Here is a 13443-nt window from a genome sequence, read left to right as displayed (position 1 = left end):
AATGCACTCATAAGCATTGTCGAATAAGATTGCTTTGTTGGTCCAGGTGTTAACGCTGCGGGGAAGTACAATATTACATGTGCGTACTTACTTCCAGATCTTTTAATGCTGTACACTCACGGGTCAACATTATTGTAACACGGTACTCCTTCCCCCTGTGCGTCTTTCCATGAGTTCATTCGGCCCTGAATTTGCGTTTATGGATGACAGTGAATGACGGCATCGAACAGTGCAGGTGGAGCACCTGTACCGTATTGAAAGAATTGGAGGTAAGTACGCCCATGCTACATTACACCTCCTCACGCCACAACACCTGGACCAACAAAACGATGGTGTATTATGTACCATCATATGGCGAGACGTGGGAAGGCTTCTGTACTCTTCTGTGTCAGTTCTTCCTATATATGATAAAAGTTTCATCGATCTATGTTACTTGGCAGTTACACATCAAGGATACGAGGTATGTTCAGAAAATTCGGGAACTTTGTCCACAAAATTGCGCATGGCCTCCTTCGAAATACTATCCTCCGCAATTGATACACCACTCCCAACACCGTTTCCACTTCCGAGAGGTCTTGGTACGCCCCGTATTGGATCGCGCGAAGCGCCGTCTGCGAATTTTCTTTTATCTCGTCTATTGTTGCAAATATCCTTTCTTTCACTGTGGTTTTCAACTTTGGAAATGAAAAAAAAGTCCGCAGGGGCCAGGTCTGGAGAGTATGGGGGATGAGGCGGGGTTGCGACACTTGTGAGGAGCGACAGTTGTGAGGAGCGACATTTGTGAGGAGATCCGGCCGAACAGGTAGCGGGTGGTCTACAGGGACACCAAACAGGTAGCACACCGCAGTTCAGTACTGCATCGTCACATCACTGCCGTCACACAGGAGTGCACAACGATCGCTGCAACGCATCAGGCAAAAAGCATGGGATCTACACAAGATCCTACCGATACTGCAGGAATATTTCTGCAAGAACATCATTTGCTGAAGAATGATGGGAGCAAATTTTTACTTACAGATGACGACAGAGGACCACATGATAGGATATTGGTGTTCGCCAGCGAAAGGGGAAAATCCTGTTTAATAGACTGCAATTCGTTCTTTGTCGATGGAACGTTCAAAAGGTCCAGCAAGGAGTTTGGACAGTTGTTTATTGTTCATACCGATATTTCTAGTTGTGAGGAGGAAACAAATACAGTTCCAACCGTGTACGCCTTGCTACCCAATAAAAAGTGAGAAACGTACGATCGCTTTTCCACAGCTGCTGAGAGCAACGTACCTGGATGGAATCCTACAGCTACCATGATGGATTTTGAAGCTGCAGTCATCCAATCAGTAACACATTTGTTTCCTGATGCAAAGATTAATACCTGCAACTGCCATTTCAATCAGTGGTTGTGGAGGGAAGTGCAGAATTGCGGCCTTGTTGCTGCCTACAAGAAAAACGAAGAAATTCGTTTTCACATAAGATGGTGTTCCGCTTTGGCCCACATTCCCCTGGACATGTTAGATGAAGGGTGGCTATGAATTCAGGAGAGCACGCCAGATAATGAAAAACTGCAGGATTTTTACGACTATTTTGTTGAACAATGGCTGGATAATGAAGACAAATGGCTCTGAGCACTGTGGGACTCAACTGCTGTGGTCATCAGTCCCCTAGAACTTAGAACTACTTAAACCTAACTAACCTAAGGACATCACACACATCGATGCCCGAGGCAGGATTCGAACCTGCGACCGTAGCGGTCGCACGGTTCCAGACTGTAGCGCCTAGAACCGCTCGGCCACTTCGGCCGGCGATAATGAAGACATGCCAAGAGACATATGGAACTGCGCAGGAAGGCGTCACCGCACCAACAATGTTTTATAAGGATGGAATTGGAGGATAAATACATTAATTTCGAAGGTTCATCCAAATTTTTACTCCTTAGTAAAAAGTCTCAGAGAAGATGCAGAATATCATGGGCACCGACTAGTTTTAAATCTAGGTGGGAAAAGAAGAAAGACTCCAAGTTGACGGCAATATAAAATCATTTCTTTCTTGCGTGGCATATGCACAGAAATTACAATGAAAACGAAATGACTGAAGCTACAGCAACACTTGTAAATATTGAAAAGGGGTTCAATTCACGCCTGTAGCCCTATTGTAAGAATTGTAAATAAATAATCATCCTGTAAATATTGTAAATAAATATAATGCTGGACGAAGAGAGACTACTTCCTCGTGGTGTTCCCTAGAAACGACACAAAGTCGGCTAAATGTCTCTTGCAAATTGTAAAAGATTGACTAATGAGGTCTGAAAAGTCATAGCCTTTCTAACAATCACAATCAGCATTATTGTGTAGAGAATTTTAGAAACAATGCCTGTTTGAGTGGACGATGAATGCATCTTGTTTCAATACATAAACTGCATTCCTTAACGCTAATTGCTAGCAGGACTCACATTAGCGCTCAGTACACTTTCCTGCGTCGTACGGAAAAATTAAGGTTTATTTCGAAATAATTAAAGAAAAAGTTTCTACCGAGAACCAAATTCTTTAATTGGCTCCTCTTAACATATGGTAAAAGGTTTCCACTCCTATCATATCAAATTTTGGGTGAGGGGTTGAAAGATGGAAAACATTTTCGGTTTCTGTAGTTTCTGTAAAATACATCGTTAAGTATGAGGTTGAGGGAAAATTATGCCCTATGTAAGATTAATCAGAACAAAAATTCCAATGAAAAAGGTCTTACGCATAACTGTGCTGCAACTAGTGGTTGACATATCGTGGGGGCAAAATCAGCTCCGATTTCTATTTTGACTAAGGCTACTCTTCCTTGCCCAAAAAAAAATGTAACCCTGGCTGCACTGGAGGAGTGTGAATGTGCCTCGGCAGTTGCCCGGGCCGGCACAAGCCGAGCGCTGTCCCACCAAGCGGCAGCAGGTAGTGGCTGCCCCAGCAGGTAACACACCTTGTGCCGGTCCCTTAAGCCCGTCTCACACGGAGCAAGGTTCGCCGCAAGTTGGCGAGATGGCGTGCATGCCTGCCGGCTTGCAGGCAAAGGAGCCGGCTATCTTCCATGCCGAAGCTCTCCCACGGTGCAAGATCGGCAGCTAGTTGTGTTGCGATCGGCTGCATGTTGTATCGAACGAAGATGGCTGCTTCAGGTACAGATGTTCAGAGCAAACTGGCGTTATTAGCTGTTTTGGTGCTAAACGATGCAGAAATGCATGCTAATGAGAGAAGAAGAAAGAAAGAATGGACGAAAAACTGGATTAAGAGGAGAAACGCTGGAAAAGGTGTGGTCTCCATGCTTCATAAAGAGTTGAGGTTAATTCGCATAACACCTACTTTTGTTTGAAAAGTATCACCATTTCATTACTGTTTGATTTTATAAATATACCAATAATGACTGTTATATACGACTTTATTTTATAGGATAGAAGATCGTATATCCTTTGCAAATTTTATACGAATGGATGTATTGGTATTTGCAACTCTTTCGAGAGCCTCTGCACGCAAGTGTTTATTATAATACGTAGTTCGCGCTTTTCACGACGTACAGACACTGTTCTTCCCTATTATTACATATCAATGCTTCAATCGCTTCCTTGGACCACTGCGATACCATTATTTAATAATTATAAGAACTTCCTACCGCACCTCACAACAGCAGAAAAGCGACTATCAACAAAGGCTTCCCGCCCAAGCTTTCCGCGTCTGACGTCACAAACGAAACGCCTCATGATTGGCCAACGCAGGTAGCACGCAGGGATCCTTGCAAGAAAAATAGCACCGGACCTATCCTGGAAATCTTACGAGGTTCCCACCAAGGTAGCCCGCTAGCAGACGACGGAGCCCGCAAGGTAGCCGCCGCGCGAGCCAGCAAGGAAACTTACAGCGAATCTTGCTCCGTGTGAGACGGGCTTTAGCATTCCGGATTTCTTGCCAAGTGTCGCCACATTCCAGTTTCTCACAAGTGTCGCTTCTCACAAGTGTCTACAACAGTGATTTCAATTTTTTGTGCAATAGTCACGCACCAACAGGGATGAATGTGCGGTTGCGTTATCGTGATGCAAGGTTGTGATTCTCGTAAGGAACGTCTGGTTCTCATTTGCGCGCTCCAAAAGCTTTCCACACACTGAAAGGCAAAGGTCTTTCTGGTTTTGACTCACGAGCCGTGGGACGAACTCGGCGCCAACACGATGCATTCCAAGATGCTTTGTCAGGATTTCGTGACATGATCCAACTGAAGGGTTATGATCTTCTGTAATCTCTCGCACGGTCAGTCTTCGAATGGCACGCACAGTTTCGTTGACGTTCCTGGCATGATCGTCGTCGGTAGACGTCGAAGGGCATCTTGAACGGGGGTCATCTTTAACTTCCATTCGGCCATTTTTAAACCGTGTGAGCCATTCGTAACACCGAGTACGGCTTAAGCACTCAACACCTTAGGCTTCCTACACTATTTGATGTGTCCTGTAGAGGTTTCTTTGAGTTTCACGCAAAAGTTAGTGTAGATGCGTTGCTCCTCAAACTGTGCCTTCTCGAAATTCGCAAACTGTGCGACACAACGTTCTGTTCAATACAGCATTCAACAGTAACTAACAGTCGCACAACAATAAAAGTTCTGGCAGTTACACATTACACATAGGCGTGTACAGGGATGCAAACCGCATTCCGCTCCAATTGGTGCGAAATTACGAATGTTCCGGAATTTTTTGAACAGACCTCGTATTTAATTCATTACTATTACCAAGTAGGCATGAAAAATTTGTATGTTGGCTTGAATGCGCAATATCCTGGAGACGATAAATGTGTTGTCATCTGCAGATCTAAAGATAACGACATGGTGGTCTTCCTGATGTTTCGAAGAATTACACGTACATCCTGCTTCCGTCGTACCACCAACCGCATTATGTCTCAGTTATCCCTGTTTCGTTTGCCTAAAGTAACTTACATAACTACTGAAAGCTGTAACAAAGGGAACTGAAGGCTACTCTGAGACACTCCATCCACTGAAATCTTCTCTGCATTGTCTTGCTCGCCGCGCGGGATTAGCCGAGCGGTCAGGGGCGCTGCAGTCATGGACTGTGCGGCTGGTCCCGGCGGAGGTTCGAGTCCTCCCTCGGGCATGTGTGTGTGTTTGTCCTTAGGATAATTTAGGTTAAGTAGTGTGTAAGCTTAGGGACTGATGACCTTAGCAGTTAAGTCCCATAAGATTTCACAAAAATTTTTCGTCTTGGTCCTGCTGTGTATCACATACTACGTAAACAGAGGTCAGTACACACTGAGGGGACGAAAGTTGTGGGATAGCGATACGCGCATATACAGATAGCAGTAGTATCGCGTAGACTTTGAACGGGGAATGATAATTGGGGCTAGACGAACGGGACATTCAGTTTCGGAAATAGAAGCCTCCACTATTTAAGAAATAGCTGTACTGTTCTCTCCAGCAGTTGATTACTGTCATTCAGCGGCTCCTGCTCCATTCATAGCCATTGTTCTTCAAAATGGGTACATCTGCGTTTTGTAATTCTATAGCCAATTTTAAGTTCTGTTAGTGTATTCCCCTAATTCATATCCTGTATTATATTACAGCTAAGTCTGAGAATGATCGTGTAGTAATCGAATTGGTCACCTTTGAACAAATGTGCTCGCCATCTAGACTGCTTTAATTTTTTTCAAATATTTGCCTTTGAATCGTTAACTTGTAATTCAGTACAATTCTACGGCTAAAACTATACTTATTTTGGTCCATAATTAAGGATAACATTATAATCAATATAATATTGCTTACTTTGTGAGCCCATTGCATGCATGTTTTCATCGTTCTTCACCAGACAGGATTTCAGTGTTCAGTATGGGATGCCATATTCTTTGGAAGCTCTAAAACAATTCATTCATTTAACATTCCTTACATGCTTCATGGCCGTGTTCCACATTACCCGTCAGCGTTTGATGTTGTCCCAGCAGGTAAAAAGTAGACCTACAGTACCCCCTTGCAGTCCCAAAACGCAGTTACACAGTTGCCTTGGCTTTAACATGTCTTTCGCGGTTTGGGCGCACAGGGATGCCGCTGCTCGCATGACTGTTGTTTTGTCTCAGGTGTAGAGCGGCATGTCCAGGTTTCGTCACCCGTGACAGTCGAGTCCAAGAAGTTGTCCTCTTCGTCCGCATAGCGGTAAAGCGATTCGAGGAACAATCAAGTCATTGCCGTTTGTGGTCAGTATATGCGGTATCCATCTTACACACGCCTCCCGATGTTCCACCATTTCCGTTAAAATCCTGTGGATAGTGTTTCGTGTAAGTTCATGAGCCAAAATGCAGAGAGCATCCAGAGTGCTCCTCCGATCTTAACGCGTGATTTTCTCAACTTTCGCAGCTGTGCCATCGGAAATTGACTGCCTGGCTCCTTTCTTCGTCGTGAATTTCAGTACGACCGGCTGTAAACTCTTCACAGTACTCGCGAACGTTTTGACATCCAGACACCACCGACCGTTTACTTCCTCAACTGGCAATGAATTACAGTCCGTTTAAGGTTTTTTGCGTTAAAAAACCGAATAACTGGGAGAACTTCGCACTTGGCTGTAGTTTTCAACGGAGCTCCATTTTTATTGGCTGCCAAGGCTAGACTCAGAATCCGAGCGGAGCGTGTGTGTGCTAATTAGGGAGTACAGGAAGCGCCACTCAAAAAAGTACACTACTGGCTATTAAAATTGCTACACCAAGAAGAAAAGCAGATGATAAACGGGTATTCATTGGACAAATATATTATACTAGAACTGACATGATTAAATTTTCACGCAATTTAGGTGCTTAGATCCTGAGAGATCAGTACCCAGAACAACCACCTCTGCGCATTGAGTCAAACAGAGCTTGGATGGCGTGTGCAGGTACAGCTGCCCATGCAGCTTCAACATGATACCACAGTTCGTCAAGAGTAGTGACTGCCGTATTGTGACGAGCCAGTTGCTCAGCCACCATTGACCAGACGTTTTCAGTTGGTGACAAATCTGGGGAATGTGCTCGCCAGGGCAGCAGTCGATCATTTTCTGTATCCAGAAAGGCCCGTACAGGACCTGCAACATGCGGTCGTGCATTATCCTGCTGAAATGTAGGGTTTCGCAGGGATGGAATGAAGGATAGAGTCACGGGTCGTAACACATCTGAAATGTAACGTCCACTGTTCAAAGTGTCGTCAATGCGAACAAGAGGTGACCGAGACGTGTAACCAATGGCACCGCATACCATCATGCCGAGTGATACGCAGTATGGCGATGACTGATACGCAGTATGGCGATGACGAATACACGCTTCCAATGTGCGTTCACCGCGATGTCGCCAAACACGGATGCGACCATCATGATGCTGTAAACAGAACCTGGATTCATCCGAAAAATGACGTTTTGCCATTCGTGCACCCAGGTTCGTCGTTGAGTACACCATCGCAAGCGCTCCTGTCTGTGACGCAGCGTCAAGGGTAACCGCAGCCATGGTATCCGAGCTGATTGTCCATGCTGCTGCAAACGTCGTCGAACTGTTCGTGCGGATGGTTGTTGTCTTGCAAACGTGCCCGTCTGTTGACTCAGCGATCGAGACGTGGCTGCACGATCCGTTACAGCCATGCGGATAAGATGCCTGTCATCTCGACTGCTAGTGGTACGAGGCCGTTGGGATCCAGCACGGCGTTCCGTATTACCCTCCTGAACCCACCGATTCCGTATTCTGCTAACAGTCATTGGATGTCGACCAACGCGAGCAGCACTGTCGCTATATGATAAACCACATTCGCGACAGGCTACAATCCGACCTTTACCAAAGTCGGAAAGGTGATGGTACGCATTTCTCCTCCTTACACGAGGCATCACAACAACGTGTCACCAGGAAACGTCGGTCAACTGCTGTTTGTGTATGAGAAATCTGTTGGAAACTTTCCTCATGTCAGCACGTTGTAGGTGCCGCCACCGGCGCCAACCTTGTGTGAATACTCTGAAAAGGTAATCATTTGCATATCACAGCATCTTCTTCCTGTCGGTTAAATTTCGCGTCTGTAGCACGTCATCTTCGTGGTGTAGCAATTGTAATGGCCAGTAGTGTATTAACATTGAAAAGTTCTCGGGTATTCTGCATGATATTTCGTCACGTCGACTCCTTGCGTTCTTCAGGTGTTTCTGATAGCTGTCGAGTGAGTAATATCTGACTTCTCGCCTCACTCCCTCCCACCTCCCGCTGTCTCCAGCCGGCCCCCTCTTGGCGCGGAACTGGTGCGGTGGTGGGGGAAGAGCAACTTCGGGAGTCGATGCACAGTCTCCATTAGCGAAGCTTGCGCTGATTTCTGCTGGCGTGGCGACAGTGCTTCTTGGTCCTTTTCAGTTGTCACGACAGGAGTGGACCTCCACGTAGTTTGCCAATGTGACTTGGTCATGCTCAAGGCTGGGTCCTAGGCCTTGTTTAGTTGATAACTGCTGTCCTTATTTATGAACCCATCTTGCAGTCGGACCTCTAGACCCTCCTCGAGAATGAAAGAGATAAGACGAAGATAAAGCGATTGCCACGGTGATTATTCGATATGTTAGGAACACGTCAGCAAAAATCAGAAGAATACTCCGAAAACACAAAGTCAACTGCGGGTTCCGCCCACCAGCAATGTGGAAAATTTTACATATTCCAGATTATTCGGACGGTGCAGGTTGCACTGAGCGTAAACGCCACATTGACAACGTCAAACTGACAAAACCCGCTGTAGCAGAGCGCTGCATATGGCACAGACATACCATGAATTATGACGATCTCAAGTTGTTGCAACAATCCAAGACCTTCTGGAATTCGACGAAGAAACATTGTCGCCAAGCCAGCAGAGATACGCATCCGGCGCCGGCCGCTGCGCTACTGAGGACCTTGGATCGACGCCCGACGTCTTTCCCCACCACTGCATCAGGTCCGCGGCTGACTGGACACGGCGGAAGTGAAGGAGAGGATATAAAGTCAGCATCCAGCAGATATCAATCAGTCATCAAGATGACAAGAAATCGGCTTGCCGAAATACCGTAACTTTTGGATGATGACACACTGCTGCATACCCGAGAAGTTTTCAAGACTTCTGTGGCCGGGAAAACCTATAATCACACAACCGTATTAAGGCCGAGTTCTGATTTCAAATGGGCAAAAAATACGCAAAGTTCAGAAATATTTTTTGAGACAGTTAAAAGGATCCGTTTTGGGGATTATGACTGAGCATATTTTGAACTTTATTTTAGATTATCAATACAAAAAACAAAATGGCGCCTGTAATCATGATTTGATCAAGGGCCTGCGAGTTTGAAATGCAGATTGCGTGCAGTATATCCCCTCAGGAGTTATCTGAAATAAAATGTGGATAACATCAGTCGATACTACATTAACATTGATGGGAGCTTATACCTAACCACAAAGAAATAAGCTTGTATTTAACGATGTGGTGCTAAATCCAACTTTTGAGTTCGATTTTTGGGAGTTTGTTTCACTCTTTATGGCTTTACAAAAAAATAGTTATTAGCAACAAATTTCAAATATTACAGGTATAGGCACCCAATAGAAGTGTTTACTTTTTGGCGGTCAAAATTACAAAAAAATGGTTCAAATGGCTCTGAGCACTATGGGACTTAACTACTGTGGTCATCAGTCCCCTAGAACTTAGAACTACTTAAACCTAACTAACCTAAGGACATCACACACATCCATGCCCGAGGCAGGATTCGAACCTGCGACCGTAGCAGTCGGGTGGTTCCAGTCTGCGCGCCTAGAACCGCTGGACCACCGCGGCCGGCTCAAAATTACAAGTTAATAGGTTGAACAGTTTTTATTTTATGCAGCACGCAGTTTTGAAAACTCGTTTGTGGAGAAACATCTGTTTAAAGTTTTTCCTAAGCATTTAAATGTATTATTAGTTCAATTTGCATAAAAACTACAGGTTGTTAGATATTTTTGACGTCGCTGAACACAAATCTGAAGTCAGATTTGCAAAATCCAAAGTCCAAAATGGCCAGTCCATTGTGCTGGACCAAAAGTTATTTTTTGGCCAGTTTCGACCAAAAAAAGTATTTTACTTACGTTTAGTCTGCAACTCCAGGACCTATATCAACCTTTCCTGTAACTCGAACTGTACCCGGAGAGCAACTCTCTCGTTCTTCTGGGAGAGAAAGGCCGACCTGGATGAGCTGAACATGCTGCGTTCGGCAGCTTGCAAACGTTGTTCGCCATCTTTTTCGACGAATATGTTTGCATGAGTACTGGATTATAGACCATTTTGTGAACGTGCGTTAAGGCACAACAAGTTTTCTGAGATGGGCGTTTCCGGCTGAGAGCGTGTCACAGCGGCCGTGACACTGCTTCGAACAATGGGCTGTAGAAACGTTTTTAGCGCACTGATTAAAAATTCCTTTTCCTATCAACATTCTAGAAACATACACCCTTCAAGAAATGGAATTAAAAAATCGAATCTTCGACCACTTTGAATGAGAACTGGGCCTTAACAGTTTTTCTACGTTCCTGAAGAAATAGCAGACCTTTTTCTGGGATTGACTTTGTATACTTAAAAAACTTTCGTTATTGTGACTTCCACTGGCACAAGCACGAGGCCGGCTGCGGTGGTCTAGCGGTTCTAGGCGCGCAGTCCGGAACCGCGCGACTGCTACGGTCGCAGGTTCGAATCCTGCCTCGGGCATGGATGTGTGTGATGTCCTTAGGTTAGTTAGGTTAAAGTAGTTCTAAGTTCTAGGGGACCGATGACCACAGTAGTTAAGTCCCATAGTGCTCAGAGCCATTTGAACCATTTGAACAAGCACGAGACTATTCAATTGCCACCAACTAAGTTTTCCTTTGTTGTTTTGTGCGTATTGTTACTGTGTCATTTTGTGTCACACCTCAGTCTACTGGCACGTTGGCGGAGCAGCAGGAGTTAACTGGAGCGCTACTGACATGGTTGCCGTGTGGCTGTTGTTGCAGGATGGGCCTGACGCAGGACAGCAACGTGTGGGTGGGCGCCTGGTGGATCGGCTTCGTGCTCGCCGCCTTCGTCTGCCTCGCCCTCGCCGTGCCGCTGCTCGCCTTCCCACCGGCCCTACCAGGTAAGTCGGTCTTACCCGTTGGACTCCACGCACGAAAAGCACTTCTCAGTAAGGAACCAGTTTGAATACGTCTAATGAAGACAGTGAACATTTCGGACATTACGAGACTGGAACCTCTGTGGCGTGTGTACCACATTGCGAGTCCTGATTAGTTATATGAGGGGCAGTCAAATGACAACCAAACACCCACCAGAACGGAACCATGGGACTGTTCCATTCAGAAGTAATCACAATATGCATTAAGATATGTATCCCATTGGGAGAAGAGACGATCACTCGCTGTTTCGTAGAACGCGGTCGGTCTGTGAGGGATCCACAACCGCACCACCTCGCCCGACTGAAACCTACGTCCATGCATGTCTTTCTTCAGGTCACCAAAGTTGTGAAAATCACGCGGTGAAGGATTCGGGCTGTGCGGAGGATGTCGCGGTGTTTCTCAACCAGATTGCTTCGTCCGACTGACAGTGTCTGGTTGGGCATCATCATCGGATGATCCCGTCCGAAAACATTTCCTGGGCGTTTTGACTTTATGGCGTGACGCAGTTTCTGCAAAGTGTCTTCATAGTGCGCTGCACATTGATTTTGGTTCACTGGCGAAGAATGCGACCGGAGGGCCCCTGCAGTCGAAGGAGGTAATCATGACCTTACCGGAAGGTGTGTGAAGAGCTTTGGATTTCTTTGGCAGGGGAGAGGTGGGCTGTTTCCACTGTAGGCTTTACCACTTCCTTGGGATCGATATTGTGGCATCACGTAATTTCATGATAACCTTATTCTTCGACTACAGGGCCCCTCTGGATGGGTTCCTCGAGAGTGGAACCACAATCAGTGCGCAGCGGTACCAAGACACTTTTGCAGAAACTGCAGCGTGCCATGAAGTCAAAGTGTCCAGGAATACTGTCGGACGGAATCGTCCAGTTGTACTATAACGCGTGCACATACACTGCTAACTGGGCGAAGGCTGTATTTCAGCGATTTGGCTGAGAAATAGGTGCAACGTCCTCCGTACAGTACAGATCTTTCACCGTTGACGTCGGCTTCAGTGGGACGAGGAGGTGCAAGAGTGGGTGCGATTCTCGTCTCCCAGAGGGATAAATGTCTTAACGCGTGTGGTGATTACTTTTGAATGGGAGCATTCTATGGTTTCGAAGCTGGTATACAGACAGGTTTCCATTTGACTGTCCCGTATTCATTCAGAATAACCGTTTTCGCTGCTGTGTGAGCTGGTATACTGTCAGGTTTCTTACCCCACAACTGACAGATGGTCACGACACCTGGACCTTGAAAGTCAATTCGGGAAGTGGGAACTTCTCTCGGTAGGCATAGGCGCTCGCAGGTGTGTGTGTGTTGGGGGGGGGGGGGGGGGAGGGAGGGGCGGCAAGAGTTGGAAGAAACAGGAGGTAACATTCTCTGCGATAGAAGAGACGAAAAAACTGAGAAATTTCAAGATACAAAAGTTCTCCACTCCAGGAACCGGGACCCTCACGAAAATCACGGTGTAAAACACAGCTGAAGTTACAGCCATAGAATTACGAATGCAGCAATACAGCTTCCATTGCTGTACAATGGCGTGTCACACTGGAAAGACGTGGACAATTTGAATTCAACTGTACACTGTCAAGAAGCGGTTGTACCAGGCAGTTTGAGCTAACTTTGGGAAGTTGTTTTGGAAGGTTCTTTTGAGAGGTTGTCTGGCGTGAGTTAGTTCTCACCCAAACAATGCAAATACCTAGTTTTAATAAACAACTTTACTGAAGTTTACATACGTCATCCAACTCTGAAAAAATAGCAAGCATGAAAATAACTCATAAAATCTATTAACGTAATGGACACTCTCTTGTCCTTAGGTGGGAATCTGCCCATCAAGGCGGAAGAATCAACAATGCTCTACGACATGAGGATACAGAAGCCAATGGAAACGACTGCAGTAAAGGCACATAATGTGTATCCACAGGACATGTGGCCTGTAATTGAAAAAGTGTCATGATGATCTCTTCTTTGGCGAAAGATTCCGGAATAGTCCCCCATTCGAATCTCCGGGAGAGGACTGCCAAGAGTGAGGTGACCATGAGAAAAAGATTGAATAATCAACGAAAAGATAACGGTCTACGAGTCGGGGCGTGGAATATCAGAAGCTTGAACGTGGTAGGGAAGCTAGAAAATCTAAAAACGCAAATGCAACGGATCATTCTGCATGTAGTGGGGGTCAGTGAAGTGAAATGAAAAGAAGACAAGGATTTCTGGTCAGATGAGTGTAGGGTAATATCAACAGCAGCACAAAATGGTAAAACGGAAGTAGGATTCGTTATGAATAGGAAGGTGGAGCAGAGAGTGAGTTACTGTGAACAGTTGAGTGG

General features: G+C 45.8%; 1 protein-coding gene across 2 annotated transcripts in view; it reads left to right on the top strand.

The window, feature by feature from the left end:
• The window catches only part of LOC124594925 (solute carrier organic anion transporter family member 4A1), a 539939-nt gene that overhangs the window by 445159 nt on the left and 81337 nt on the right, over window positions 1–13443 (top strand). For both annotated transcript variants that reach the window (XM_047133418.1, XM_047133417.1), the window contains exon 5: window positions 10968–11089. In XM_047133418.1, the coding sequence (XP_046989374.1) occupies window positions 10968–11089 (122 nt within the window). The remainder of the gene's footprint in view (window positions 1–10967; window positions 11090–13443) is intronic.

The sequence above is a fragment of the Schistocerca americana genome, chromosome 2 (assembly GCF_021461395.2).
Source record: "Schistocerca americana isolate TAMUIC-IGC-003095 chromosome 2, iqSchAmer2.1, whole genome shotgun sequence".
NCBI classification, from domain to species: domain Eukaryota; kingdom Metazoa; phylum Arthropoda; class Insecta; order Orthoptera; family Acrididae; genus Schistocerca; species Schistocerca americana.
Note: the sequence above shows the minus strand (reverse complement) of the source record. Positions and strands in the feature narration are given on the sequence as shown.